This window comes from Ahaetulla prasina, chromosome 6 (genome assembly GCF_028640845.1).
Source record: "Ahaetulla prasina isolate Xishuangbanna chromosome 6, ASM2864084v1, whole genome shotgun sequence".
NCBI classification, from domain to species: Eukaryota; Metazoa; Chordata; class Lepidosauria; order Squamata; family Colubridae; genus Ahaetulla; species Ahaetulla prasina.
The window spans coordinates 65,476,589-65,491,945 of record NC_080544.1 but is presented as its reverse complement, the minus strand read 5'-3'; the positions used below and the strand labels follow the sequence as shown (position 1 = coordinate 65,491,945).

The 15,357-nt window shown below is 38.2% G+C and overlaps 1 protein-coding gene across 1 annotated transcript in view; it reads left to right on the top strand.

Moving 5' to 3' along the window:
• KIF1A (kinesin family member 1A) overlaps window positions 1-15,357 on the top strand; it is a 109,367-nt gene that overhangs the window by 14,522 nt on the left and 79,488 nt on the right. The window contains exon 2 of the mRNA XM_058187548.1: window positions 790-950. Within this exon, the coding sequence (XP_058043531.1) occupies window positions 845-950 (106 nt within the window). The 5' untranslated portion in view covers window positions 790-844. The remainder of the gene's footprint in view (window positions 1-789; window positions 951-15,357) is intronic.

Sequence of the window (15,357 nt, the reverse complement as noted above, 5' to 3'; positions counted from 1 at the left end):
GGAGAGAACCAATCTAGAACTAAGGAGAAATTTTCTAACAGTTAGAAAAATTGATCAGTGGAATAACTTGCCTCCAGAAGTTGTGACTGCTCCAACACTGGAAGTTTTAAAGAAGATATTGGATAATCATTTGTGTGAAGTGATGTAGGGTTTCTTGCCTAAGCAGGGGAGTGGACTAGAAGACCTGCAAGGTCCCTTCCAACTCTATTATTCTATTCAATTCATATGTTTACCAACTTGAGTTGTTCGTAAAAATAATAAAGTTGGGATACAAATAAATAAAAATAAACACGCTTAACCAAAATTATACAAACCATATTATGGGTTAATGCGCTGTGTAAATTAATCCTTTACCTCCTGATTATGCAACATTAATTTGAAAGAGGGAATTAAAAAAAATAAAGTTAACTGGTGGTCATTTTTAAAAGTAGTAGAAATATAATCTTTCTTTTGAATGGGCGGCCCCTTATGGATGCCTACCTGGATAAAATTTTCATATAATTATCTTTATTTCTATAAGTACCAATGACTTGTTGCAATCTTTTGGAATTACTCATTGTTTGGAATTCTCTTCGGTTGGCTTTATTGGGATGAGTTTCCCACCACACTTAATAGGCTTGTATTTTGCTTTAATCAAGAAGAAGTTTGAATAGCTTACATTCCAATCCACAATAAGAAAGATAAAACAATCATAAGAACAATCTGAACAATACAATAAATCATCATGTTTGAGGACAGGTTGAGCTTCAAGAGACATTTTTTCTTAACACCTTTTTAATTCCTTCCTAGGACATTTTAAGGAGTAAAATCCTAGCAAGAGGATAAAAATCTGCAGCTCACCAGGATGGCAGGAGCCTCAGTAAAAGTGGCAGTGCGGGTGCGTCCTTTCAATTCCCGAGAAATGGGCAAGGATTCCAAATGCATCATACAAATGACAGGAAACACTACAAGTGAGTAACTTCTCCGTCATTTTCTATTAGATACTTCAAATTGCATTTGAGCCTCTTTTCTTCCGTTTGTGATTGATATTAATCAATATCAATCTAATATTAATCAAGAGGGAATGTGAAAGAGCTTAATCAAAGAGGTTTTGTAATTTACTATACAGATAGTAGAATAATTCCATCTTTTATAAAGCTAAGCATTGCTTTACCAAGCATTGTCATGTGGGGAAAATATGTAACTATTTTGATATGGTTGTTTCCATGATACCATTTCCTAATAATGGCAGGAAGTTGGATCAAATAGGAAGCTGAAGCCTTTTTCAGCTTCATGTAGAGACAGTTCTAACTGTAACATTATACAGTGCTCAGGCATAATTTTGAATGATTGTATTTTCTAAGTAGAAAAGAATGATCAAGTTTACTCTGCAATATTTGAAGAGAGAGATGGGGTAGAACAGTGATGGCGAACCTTTTAGACACCGAGTGCCCAAACTCTCCGTGCACATGCCCAAACTGAAAGTTGCACACGTGCGCATGCATGCACGGACATGCACGCATGTACAACAGAGACCCAAAGACCAGCTGGCCAGTGGGAGGCATCCCAACACCGGCATCATGGCAAGAGGTAAGATCTTTTTCTTTCGTGAGCTTCTGTTTCATCGATTGCAGGGAAACAGAAGCTCACAAAAGAAACGCCATGGAGATCTGACCTGAGGCGACAGTGCGCATGCCAGCAGAGAGGGCTCTGAGTGCCACTGCCATAATTTTATTATTTATTTATTTTGTCACACCGTATATTTAAGCATAAGCATGAAATAACTATACAATATATTATATATATATATAAGCATGAGTATGAATTAACTATGTTAATTGGATATAACGAAAGGAAACAATAGGACAGGAATGGTAGGCACTCTTGTGCTCTTATGCACGCCCCTTACGTCTCTTAGGAATGGGGTGAGGTCAATATCATGGGGGTAAAAACTCCTATTTCCTGGACAGTCATTGTGAAGTTGTTGAAAATGAACCATTCTCCAAAGATCTTAATATTGAAATACCAGAACCAGATTGGAATGTGAATTGGAAGAGTAGAATTATGAGAACTTTATCTATAAGGATTAAAGAGCACAATTATAAAGTTGTTTGGAAATGGTATTTGACTCCAGTAAGATTGTCACAAATGGATAAAAAAACTAGTAAAAAATGTTGGAGATGCGAGTTGGAATTGGGGACTTATGAACATATGTGGTATAATTGTGATAAGGTTAAAAAGTTTTGGCAACAATTGGAGAAAATGATATTTGAAATGATGGGGAAAGTAATAACATTGAGAGTGGAAACTATATTATTGTTGGTAATTAAGGAAATAGAATTAACAAAATATGAAAAAGAATTGATTAGAATTATGATTATAATAGGTAGAATTATAATAGCTAGATATTGGAAACTAGATGTGATTTTTAGAATAGAAGAGTGGAATTCTGAAATGTGGAAATTAGCTTTAAATGATAAAATGACATGTGATATTAAAATTAGAAGTGGTGTGTATAAAGAAGATATTTTCTGGAAGACTTGGAAACCATTTGTGGACTTTGCGCTTGGAACATTGGACGCTTCAGTACCTGTACCTCGAGAACGTGGATTTTGGCAATCATGAGGATATATCCGAAGACCCAAATCTTCCTTTTATGTATAGCACAAGGGTGTAATAATGTATTTTCTTTTTGTTTGTTTGTTGCAAAAAAAAATAATTTAAAAAAAAAAAAAAAAAAAGAAAATGAACCATTCTCCTTTGAGCTGGACATTTTCCATTTGGCAACCATAACGTTGCAAGGTCATTTAGAGTTTTTCCCCAGCCTCTACATTAATCAGTTAATTAAACATCAGCATTGGCATTAATATTGACACTAAATAATCGCTATTAAGGTAAACCATAAAATCCATCCAAATTTGATATAATTGTGGTTCCTGCTTCTGAAGTGTTGTTATTTTAACTTTATTATTTTTTTCTAATATGACAATTAAAGAGGCCTTATTAATCCATAACTCAATTGTTAACATTATGTAGAGTTTTCCAAGGCTGCACAATTATTAATTTGACTGCTGTAATTAAATAATCAGTTCCTGATTGTAAAGCTCATTATCTGGTCCTCTAAATAAATGTAACAAGCTTAACTCTGGAGAGCATTTAGTTCTTTGGCGATAATACTTGTTTCCCCAAAAATTCTTCTGCTCCCCACCAGACATAGAAGAAGTAGACAAGACAGAAGAGTTGTGGGGTTCTTGATTTCTCAATAAACGTCTTAAAATAATCCATTTTTAAGACAATCTAAGTGTTGTTCCTGGCATCTGTATGTTAACCCCACAGACTGCTGACTGCAAAACCTTTCCCCCCCCTGCAGGATAAAGGCATCTAGAGCAGAGGAAAATAGTCGTTAATCCTTCCTGCTGGATATGAAATCCCTTCCTTTTTGTAGTTTAACAGGCTTGCGGTTCTGTCTGCTTAAATCTTAGGTAGAGGAGAAACAGCAAGGAAACATGAGCTGGCTCATCTGAGAACAGAGACAATCCCCCCCCCCACTTTGTGGGGGAGGTATTTATGGAACGATGAAGTATGTGTTGTGTAGACAACCAGGCTATTGGGCTGCTATTCCAAATCTACTATTGAAAACAGATACGATTTACTAGGGTCCTTGAGGAGCTAAGTATCCTGTTTTCCCCAAAATAAGACATCCCCTGATAATAAGCCCAATTGGGCTTTTGAGCGCATGGCAATAAGGCCAAGCGCATATTTTTGGGGAAACATGGTATTTAAACTTTGTCTTGTATCCATGAATGGGCCATCTTAAAAAACAACTCTGCAGTGTTTCAATTTTGGCCTAACAAAGGCCCTTTTTCATTATATATACTTATATATGGTAGTTTAGAACTGGCAGTTATTGAACAGGAATCATCCCCCGTGGCTGTGGAGTATAATTGGAAGAAAAAGATGGATACAGGAAGAAGTACATCCTTGCATTGGTGGAGGCAAGACTAGGGAATGTCAACACTGCAAACGCAAAGCTGTGTATGATTAATCTGCCAGCAGGCTGCATCATAAACTGCTCCTAGTCACAACTCCACACGTACATAATAAGTGACTAAGGTACTTTGTCTTGGTAAAAAAGTATTTTCTCCTTGCCTAGCTGAATTTCAGCTGCTCGGTTATTTTAATGTATTTTATTAAATTTGAAGTAAAAGGAGTAAAAAGACACTAAGAAGCAGATTGCTTACGTTTTCACCCTTACAGTGCCCAGACTTCATATAAGAAAGACTGCTATTTGGGGAATCTACTATAGCCCAGTTTCCAGATAACTTTCAAAATTCTTTCATTTTTAAAAAATTCTGGATCCCTGTTTCTTAGTAGGTGACTGTGGGTCATAGTGTTTGCTGAGCTTCTGATTCTGCCATTACTCCTTTATTCAAATGTCAGGCTATTCCCAATGCTATTTTCCTTTCTGTCATAAAGTGCCAGCTGTTATAATGGTATACTCCTAAATCCTTTTTATGCCCATGATGGTTTCTTTTGATTGAACATCAAGGTTTTATGGCCAAGTTTCAGTCACAAGCTTTGGTTTCTCTTCTTCTTTCCCTTTCTCTTCTCCCTTCTGCTGTAGGGACTGGACTTTTAGGCGTATTGTATAACAGATAGGAGTGGAGGCTGATAGAAAGCAGGGAAATAAACAATTGAAGAAATTCTGGATTCATTTGTCTGCTTATCTAGCAGTTTTGAAGGGACAATAGAAGTCTCTAGATTGTGGCCTGGCAACCCTATGCAAAGATTTATAAAGAAATATGATTACTCAGTATTAGGCTGTGCCTAATATTAACTAGAGAGGACTATTGAAAGTGTTTATGCAATAGTGTGCTTTTGCTATGGAAGTTACCACCATTTTTGTTTACTATTTTAAATTTGTAGACATGGGTATCATTAGAATGTATGCAGTATCATTAGAATGTATGCAGTTTTTATATTGTTAAAATAAACAAATAAGCAATATTAGGAAATTGGAAAATAATCCTATTTTTTAGGGAGAATGAAGGGTATATCTATCTTGCAGTGGGGATATGGAAGCACAGAAAATACAAAAGCTGGTAGTAAAATCAGGAAATAAACAATTAAGTAAATATGCTGTTCCTCAAACACTGAATCAAAAATTATCTATATATTAGAAATGTTCCATCTAGAAATGATCACTCTGGATCTGAGACAGAATGGAATGTTGTTATTAATAACAACCCTATTTGCTTTGGGCCTATGCAAGCCTTGGTAAAACTTAAGCAGAGAGTATAGGATTGGTATGGGATTTAAACATTCAGATAGGTAGAGACAAATTTTCCCATTTCCCCTACAGATTAATTGATCTTTGCCCTTGGATATTTCCAAATGGCTTCTATAAGATTCTGTGTGTCCCACATACTGTGTGTCCCACAAGTCTTCTCCTTAGTTAATATACTGTCAATGTTCTTCCTGCCACTTATAAAGTGACAGCTGGTCAATATGCCAAACTTCTATATGAAGGACAAGTATGTATTTACTCAAACAGAGGTTCAGCTCCTTCTGAAGTGCCCACTATACTCTCTTTGGTGTTCAAAGTTAATATATCCCCTTTGAGCCTGATACTCTATTCATGGAGATTGAAGTAGTCTTACAATACAACCAATTTCAAAGGCAGTAGCAGAATTTTTATCTACAGCCTTAACTTTGCCTGCAGATAACTGGCTATGAGACCCTCTAGCTTAAATTGAGCCTTTAGAAACTGTTGGGATTATTGCTGGTATACACTTTCCCTGTTGCCAAACATAATCTCTGCTTTTGTTTTCCATTGCCAGTTTAGTGGTGGAGATCCCAAAGATTATGATCCTTGGTGACTGTAACTTGCCTGACAATGTTGAATCTATGGTGGCTCGTGAGTTCATGACCTTCATGGCAACCAGGAACCTGTCAAATGATCAAAGATCCAATGCTGTCTGTATGCTGATTTGGGGTGCTTTTGGTTTTCCAAAGATCTCTGGGAGATGAAATACTAGAAGCAATGACTGTAGTACTCTTGGAGAAAGACAAGAGTAAATCTGATTGAACATCAATACCGTATATACTCGAATATAAGCCGATCCGAGTATAAGCCGAGGTCCCCAATTTTACCCCAAAAACTGGGGTAAACTGGGGACTCGAGTATAAGCCGAGGGTGGGAAATGAGGCACCTACCGGTTGGGGAAACCCTCCCTCCCTCAGCTGAGAAGGCTGGCGGCTCCCCGCCCGCCTCTCACTGCACCGCAGGGCTTCCGTCCGCAAAATGTGAAAAAGAAAAAACTCGAGTATAAGCCGTATATACTCGAGTATGCCGAGGTGGAAATGAGGCACCTACGGTTGGGGAAACCCTCCTCCCTCAGCTGAGAAGGCTGGCGGCTCCCCGCCCGCCTCTCACTGCACCGCAGGGCTTCCGTCCGCAAAATGTGAAAAAGAAAAAACTCGAGTATAAGCCGTATATACTCGAGTATAAGCCGAGGGGCTTTAAAAAAAAAAAAAACCTCGAGTATAAGCCGTATAGACCCGAGTATAAGCCGAGGGGACGTTTTTCAGCACAAAAAACGTGCTGAAAAACTCGGCTTATACTCGAGTATATACGGTAAGTAACATCTGGGCTTATGTCATTGCAATAAGGCTAGTGAGATTTTGCTATTTCTCCACCTTATTGTGTCAGCTGATAGCCATTCCTTACTAGTGGGATTAAGCACAGGATCATCTACAGGGCAATAGTGAGGAATATGAATGCTGTCTGGCAGACAGAGTCACTCAAATGTGTTGAACTCTGACTGGACAAGTTGAAATGAATTGTCCAGGGCCCAGTCTTGTTATATTATATGAGCTTGATTCTGAAACACCCATGGAAGTTGTCAAGATCCTTATGTTTGTTAGTTTGGCACCTTTTTGTTAGATCCTGGTCCCTTATGGATTATTAAGGCAGTCCAGAAGATGGTATGATTCCTCCTCAAGAGGTCATCTTTGAATCCTTCTGTGTTGGATAATTGTCAGCCAGCTTCCAATCTTTCCATTTTGGGGGAAATTATGAAACAGTGGTTGGACAACAACTACAGAGGATCTCAGAAGAAATGTATTATATGAACCAGTTTCAGTCTGGTTTCAGACTGGCTGGGTATAGTATGGAAACAGTGCTAGATCTGATTGTTGATTACTTTCGTTGATCACCTTCTTGATGGTTGATGATCTCTCAGCAGCTTTTGATGTTGTCAACTATAATACCCTTCTAAACTGGTTGTGGGGGTTAGGAGTAAGAGCCACTTGCTCTAATGGTTCACATCGTTCCTCAGCGATTGGTTGAACTCAGTGTTGACTCAGGGGACAGAATGCCTCCATGGCCTTTCACACGAGGGGTATCCTAGGGCTCTATGTCCTATTCTGTTTAATACCTATATGAAATCCCAACATCTGTTGGAGGCAAACTCTGCCAAATATGACCCTTCCAGAAAATTCCTAACTTTTTTTTCAGAAGTTGGAGGAAAGGACAAAATGATCAGCTACCCCTAACTTAGTAGTAACTTGTAAGGAAAATTAGTTGGTGGAAGTAGCAGAAAAATCGAAGGAAGTGTTCTTGAAGGTCTTGGTTTTAAGACAAATAATGGCTAAATTCAGAAAATCAGAATTTTAAAAAACCCTGAGCAATGATAAATAGAATTCCATAGGAATATGTGGGGAAAAAACTCAGATGGTTGGAAGTTCTGAAAAAAAGGGAAAAAATTCAATAGTAAGTAATTCCAGTAAGAAAAAAAAAGAGTTCAGCAGAAGAAATATGGCTATTCAAAATGCTTTGTGAAGATTGAAAACCAAAGGACAGGAGCCTAAAATTGCAGGAAAGATGTTAGGAAAGCTGTGGTTCAGAATGAGCTTGGTTTATGAAGGATGCTATGAATAGCAAGAAGAGCTTCTTTAGAGATATTCAAATAAAAGAAAAGAAATGAATCACTGCAGTAATCTTGATTTACAAGTGGTCACTTAGTGAGCCCCTCCCGCAGTCATGTGATTTCATTTTCGGTGCTTGGGAACTGGCCCACATTTATGACTGTAGCATCATGTGGTCATGGTTTATGGCTTTCTTTTGCCAGAAACAGGTGTTTACTTCCAGTAAACTAGCCTGGACTAGCCTGATTTTTATCTCTAAATTTTAATTGAATTTATGGGTTTTTAAAGTTTTATAATTTTATGCGGGAGTATGTTATTTTAACATTTGGGCAAATTTAAATTAGTTTTTTAAGGGATGTTTTTAACTATTGTGTGTATCTGTATTTTATCTGCCTGTTCACCGCCTGAGTCCTTCGGGAGAAGGGCGGTATACAAATTAAAATATTCATTCATATTCATTCATTCATTCATTCATTCATATTCATTCATTCAGTATCCAGCAAATAATGTCCATTGCAGTCAGTGGATTGACTTAATGATTGCTGTGTTCACTTAATGACAGTTTATTTATTATTTATTTATTTATTTTATTTTTCAAATTTATATACCGCCCTATCTCCCTAAGGACTCAGGGCGGTTCACAGGCAGTTAAAATACATATAAATACAAATTAAAAAACAACAATTAAAAAACTTATTCTATTGCCGAATTTAAAAAACAATATAAATAATAAAAAACCCTTAAAACCAATAACTTTAAAATCTAATCCAGTCCCGCGCAGATGAATAAGTGCGTTTTAAGCTCGCGACGAAAGGTTCGGAGGTCCGGAAGTTGACGAAGTCCTGGGGGGAGTTCGTTCCAGAGGGTGGGAGCCCCCACAGAGAAGGCCCTTCCCCTGGGTGTCGCCAGACGGCACTGCCTAGCTGACGGCACCCTGAGGAGTCCCTCTCTGTGGGAGCGCACGGGTCGGTGAGTTGTATTTGCTTTACAACCATTCACATTTACATAACAAAAAGGGTAGTCAGCTTGGGTGTAGTCAAGTGGTGACTTGCTTAATTACTGGTGTGACTTATAACCAGGGGTGAAATGCTCCCGGATCGGACGGGATCGCGCGATCTGGTAGCGATGGCGGCTGCTGGTTCGGAGCAAAAATCCCTGGCCCCACCCCCCTGCCTCTGCTGAGCCCCACCATCTGCAGAGGTGTTTTTTTTTTTACTTCTAAAAGCTGGTTTTGCTGCAGCTGAAACAGGCCTTTAAAAGTAAAAACAGCAGAACCTTGCTTGTACTCTTACTTGTAGAAAACATGTTTTCTACAAGTAAGAGTAGAGATTCTAAGGCACTTACCTGATTACTGATGAACGCATGGCTCTCTTTCCAGCCCAAAAGCAGTTTCAGTTTCAGCCAGACAGAATCAATCGCTCAGCTAATCTATTTCCTCGGTGATCAACTGGCTGGCTTTGCTGGGTTAGGAACTCTGGGATTTGAAGTCCACAATAAAATAAAATAAAATAAAATAAAATAATAAAATAAAATAAAATATTTGTGCAGCTTTCTGAGATTTGGTGTGTTTCTGTAGTGTTTCACTCTACCTACACAAACACACAAAATCTCAGAAAGCTGTATGTGGCATATTGTGTGTGTGTGTGTTTGTGTGTGTATGTGTGTGTGTGTGTGTTAGTGGTGTCTGTAAAGTGGGAAAGTTGGTTTTTGAGCTTTTTGTGGCTGTGTGAAGTGTGAAGTGCAGCTGCTTTTACATTGTGTGTGAGTCAGTTGTGTTGTGTTGTGTTGTGTGTAAAGTGTGAAAGTTGGTTTTTGGTACCTCTTATTGTTTTTTTTTATACTTTGTTTATTATTTTTATTATTTATTGTTATTGGCCACGCCCACCAAGCCATCTGACCACCAAGCCACACCCATCAATTAAGCCATGCCCACAGAACCGGTAGGGAAAATGTTTAGATTTTACCCCTGCTTATAACTGTAATTGTGGTCCTAGTTATGGTCATACACTGAGGAGTATCTGTATATCAGCTGTTCAATGCCAGTAGTCCTTGACTTACAACCATAAGGGAGTCTAGAATTTCTGTCGTATGTCATGATGGTCGTAATTTGTGGCACCCATGTGACTGAAATGATTTTGTAACGTTTTTGCGCTGGTCATTAATTTTTTTAGAAAAATTAAAGGAGTGGCCTGATCCCTTGCTTCTACCTTGACCTGGAGGTAGACTAGAGACTATCTACTTGTTAGTGAGGTTTATCTGTGTTCTTTGGAACCTTGCTATGAGAATTTGTATTTTATAAAGTTCCCAAATTTCCATTAAGAGCTGCTGCTCTACCTCCAACCCTGAGTATCAGAGGAAAGTAAGCTTGATGAGGAAAAACTGAAAGGTGGTGAAGAAGAGGGCTCTTGGGGATTAGAGAAAGGAAAATCTTTCCCCCAACCAAAGTGGTTACTTGCCTTATGAGCCTGCACCATTAATCACAAAAGCACAGTAAAACATGTCAGATTTTATCCTTGAAACTTTCACTAGGTATTTAAAGGTCAACACTTTTTAAATATTGGTACAACCAAGGATTACATAAGGCCATGGAGTCATTTTCTTTCATATGATTTCAACTTTTTTTTTCAAAATAAATTCTTAAGATCTGTTTTAGGAGTCCAAAAATCTCCCCATATCCTTTGTCTTTGCAGAGACTGGCATTCAACTATTAAAATAGGTATCAGGGAGCTTTTAAGCACTAGGTCACAGGGGTATCAAACTGGCGGCCTGCATGCTGGATGCGTCATACACAGGCCACCTCAGCTCCGCGAAGGGGAAAAACATCATAATGATGGCAATGTGACGTGGCGAGTTTGATACCTATGCATTAGGATAAGGTTGTATTCCTTTTAGATTCTAAATTTTGCCTATTAAAGCAAATGTTCCAACAAAATATTTATGGGTTCATGACATGGGAGGCCTCATGCATGTGGATGCTCAACAAAGGTTTTTTTTAAAAAAATCTAGGAATAATTTGATAGCTCCATAAATTTTTAAGAACAGGACCTTTGCAGTACCTTTGCTTTGGTGGCCATGCTCACCATTTTGATTCCCCTTGGCAGTTTCCTTAGCAACTGCTGGTTTTTCAGAAAGGCTTATCATTAATTCAGGACACCGGGCTGTTTTATTTGGTTCATTCCCTCTGGCCTTTACGAATGTATTGTTATAAACACAGTTAATTCTCCAGCACTGCACCATACGTGAGAGAGGCCATTTTACACCAGGCAGATATAAAATAAATTGAATAATGACAAATAGCAAACCTGAGGGGGCAGGGAGGGAGGGAGGGAGGGAAGGAAAGAAGGAAGGAAGGAAAGAAGGAAGGAAGGAAGGAAGGAAGGAAGGAAGGAAGGAAGGAAGGAAGGAAGGAAGGAAGGAAGGAAGGAGAGTTGGTTGAGCAAATGTGCAGGAAAGCTCTTGCCTGCTTTTTCTGATGTAGGGGAAGAAAGAAAAACTCATTTCTTCAAGGGTGGCCAAAAGCAAAAGTTCTGTGAGTTTTGGGATTTTTTTTGCCTCCAGCAGCAGAAAAACAAGATAATTGCTTTGTGTGAACAATGTCAGCAGTTGTTTCTTTTGATCCGTTTTTAAAGTTATAAAAGGGTTTTAAAAGATACAAGGAATATTTTCTTTTTTCACCTTGGATATCTTGTTTAAATAAGCATTTTTTCAAACATTTAATTCTATCAAAATTTTTAAACAATTGAATGTTGATTCAAGGATCTTGTCATTGCTTCTGGAGTTTCTGATTTGGTTGAAGACAAAACAAAGCAATTAGCTACCTTTTAAAATTCACTTGTACTTTTGGCTCTTCCCCGGATGGAAAATTTTGTTTCTTACCCTTCAGATTGATAAGAATGTATATCAGTGGTGATATGGTTTGCCAAATAGTCATATTTTGTGTGTATATGTATGTCTCTCTCTGATATCTTTGTTTGCGATGGTGAAAAATAGTTGAATAAATAAATTCACCCCAATGTTGGTCTCAAACCATAGTTCAGATAAAGTTTATGCTTTATTTCTCAGAATTCTCATATATATTTGCCTCAAACCACCATAAAACTGGTCACAGATACATCAATAACTTCAAGTTATAATTAGGAAAATATTGAAAATCCCTTATTACTGGAGATTTCCGCAATCTAATGAATTTTGGATGTGTTGGGAAAGCTGCTGCCTTCAGTTCTATTTTTCGGACATCTTCAATTTCCAGCAAGTACCAGGAGAGGAACAAGGTTGGATCAGGCTGACATGAAGCATATAACTATGCACAATATTTTTATTACTAATGTGAACTTTTCGGAGGTATGGAAATAACTCCAAGTGTGAATAAGTAGGACTCCATCAACCGTTGTAAGAATCTGTCAGCTTCCTGAGTAGACCAGACAGGAACATGACAAGATGAGCTAATTCTGCTTTATTGTAAGGCTACATTTAGAGAATCTTCCAAGTCAGAAAGTACAAATCTTTTACCATCCCTCGCTAGGCAGCATCTCTTCCCCTTATCTCTCAAGGTCATTCCCACATAACATTACAGAACAGTGGTGGGTTTCAGATTTTTTTACTAACGGTTCTGTGGGCGTGGCTTGGTGGGTGTTCCCCACTCCAGGGGAAGGTTACTGCAAAATCCCCATTTCCTCCCGATCAGCTGGGACTTGGGAGGCAGAGAATAGATGGGGGTGGGGCCAGTCAGAATTTTTACTACTGGTTCTCTGAACTATTCAAAATTTCTGCTACCGGTTCTCCAGAACTGGTCAGAACCTGCTGAAACCCACCTTTGTTACAGAGTCTGATCACAGTTACTATTAGCTTGTTTGTATTTATCTAGTTCATATGTGAGAACTAGATAAAATGAATAAAAAATTGTGTAAAATGCATAAAAAATTGCATTTTATTTCCAAGTGTCAGTTTCATAGTGGTTTCTGCACCAGAGATTTATTTTTTGTGGGTATGTGTGCTCTGGATTGATTGGTAAATAAACTAATTAGTTTTGTCAAGTCTCTGTTAGCACAGAAATAGATAAGATGGGAAAAAAGATTTATCTAGCCCTCTCTGGAGATGTTATTGGGCAAATGTAGACATGAATGTGGAAGTGCTATTTACTTTTTTAGAGCTAGATTGTTTATAAACCAGTTGACCATGCTTCTATATGTCCTGAATTTTAAAATAACACTGCCCTTTTTACTCTTAATTGTTGCTATCCTTACATGCTTTCCTCTGTATCACTTAGGAGGGAATGTCTGTGTGCCTCTTTGTCCTTTTCTTTTTCTTTGAAAATGAACCTGTCATTGGTGCAGTAGACTCTACATAATGAAAAGAATTTCTAATTTGAATGATGCATCATCTTCCTATTAAATTGTAATTCTTTACTCCACACCATCTTATTCTGAAAGGTCATCCAAATGATGTATAAAATTATGGATTTGCTTCTTTTTTTAGGCTTGCCATTATTCTATGTTTCGTGCCTCTTCTGTTTAAAATGCAGTAAACAATTAAGAGAGATTGACAGAGCCAAGTCAGTTCTTAGATTGCCATAGTAACATTCTTGACATCAGAGGAGAAATGTGTGCAGAATTCTAAAGTGTGCATATGGTTCACCAAGAGACAAACATTTAGTGCTTGAATGCCTCTCAGTCCTCATTACCGTTACTTCTAAAATCAAACTGCTAGAAACAGTATCAGAACTGAAGATTGGCTAATTAAGACTTCTGCGCTAAGATGGTTGCACTGACCCATTCATAATTAGCATTCCCAACTCCCCTATCTCAAGAATATTAATAGGAGATATAAAGATTGAACCTGGAATCTTATGCATGTAAATAAGGCACAAATGGAAACTGTTGGCTGGAGCCTTATTTTGGGTGTCAGTGAGAGTACACTCTGCCATAGACTGCAGTTACCTTTAACATTTATACTGATAATGCAGAGTTGGCATAAGCAGAATTTGGGTCAAGAGGAATCATGTCTTTTGGAATAAAGTTTGCGGAGTGTCTTTGTTTTTTTCCTAAATATGTTTTCTACAGGAGTTCATTCACTTTCCACAAATATTCTTATAGACTTAAAAAATACATTAAATAAGTAAGGGGATGTCACACATTTTTTCTTATCCCTTGCTCTGTATTCAATTATTTACTAAGCATTCAGTTTATTTTCTTCTATGTTTTGCTTTTTAGGATATGCAAAACATGTAGTGCATACACCATTTTCTGCACAGAGCAGTTGTTTTTCATTGATGAATATTCAAACTGAAACACGCAGGTTTCATTCAGAAATGTTTTGGGATAGGGAATAGGAAAAAGCCATGCGTATTAAGAGTGGCAAGCAGCAGCTAAAGGGGTTATTGAAACAAAGACACTGGAAGAAATGAGGGGGAGGGGAGAAGGCTAGATAGATACCGGTATATCACACTTATCAGGGGTAAAATCCAGCTGGTTCTATCTGGATCTGGCAAACCGGTAGCAGTGGCTGTGGGAGGCTCTTTTTTTTTTAATTTGCATTTATATCCCGCCCTTCTCCGAAGACTCAGGGCGGCTTACACTATGTTAGCAATAGTCTAATGGTTTTTTGTGACATTTTAAGCCTCTGCGCATGTGCACAAGGCTTTGCGCATGCGCAGACGACGGCACATGCATGGCATGTGCACATTGGCGAACCAGTAGGGAAGGTAAGTGAATTTCAGCCCTGACACTTATAGTCAAATTGGCTGCTGCTACAACTGCTACTGTCCTTGCTCCAAGTGCAACATACCCAGCTGGCCTGGACTTTCCTCCCTCACCAACCTTTCTGGCATCTGCCTTTTCCTATCTCCTTTTAGCTGTCGTCACCAATATCTGTATATCAAGTTGATTTTTCCAACATTGTAAGATGACCACCCATCTCAGTAAAGCCACATTTTTTGATGTAAATTTCTTAAGTATTATATATCCCAAATTTGGAGCATATTACTTTATGAAGAACTATTGCTTATTACTGTTTTGCTAAACTTCGCAAAATGCTTTTTCATCCAAAAAGGAATATTGTGGTAGATATGCATGTCTATGTTCTAGACCCATTATGGCAAACCTATGGCATGTGTGCCAGAGGTGGCATGGAGAGCCCTCTTTGTAGGCATGCGCACCGCTATTGCCAGTTGGTTCCGTTGTATGCATGTGTGCTAGACAGCTGCTCTCTTCTGAGTTCCAGCACTCCAGCATGTGCACGCTCCAGTTTTGGCACTTGGTGCCGAAAAGGTTAGCCATTACTGAATCTAGGTTTATTTTAGAACCAATTTATCATTCCTTATTTCAAAATATCAAGAAACTGTGTCATTAGTTTTTGTCACCTGTTTTTAGAAATGTCCCTAAGAACTGATAGATTTCTCCCAGGCAGGCTAGATTGGAAAAAATAACAAGCCCATAGTAATTCAAGAACGTC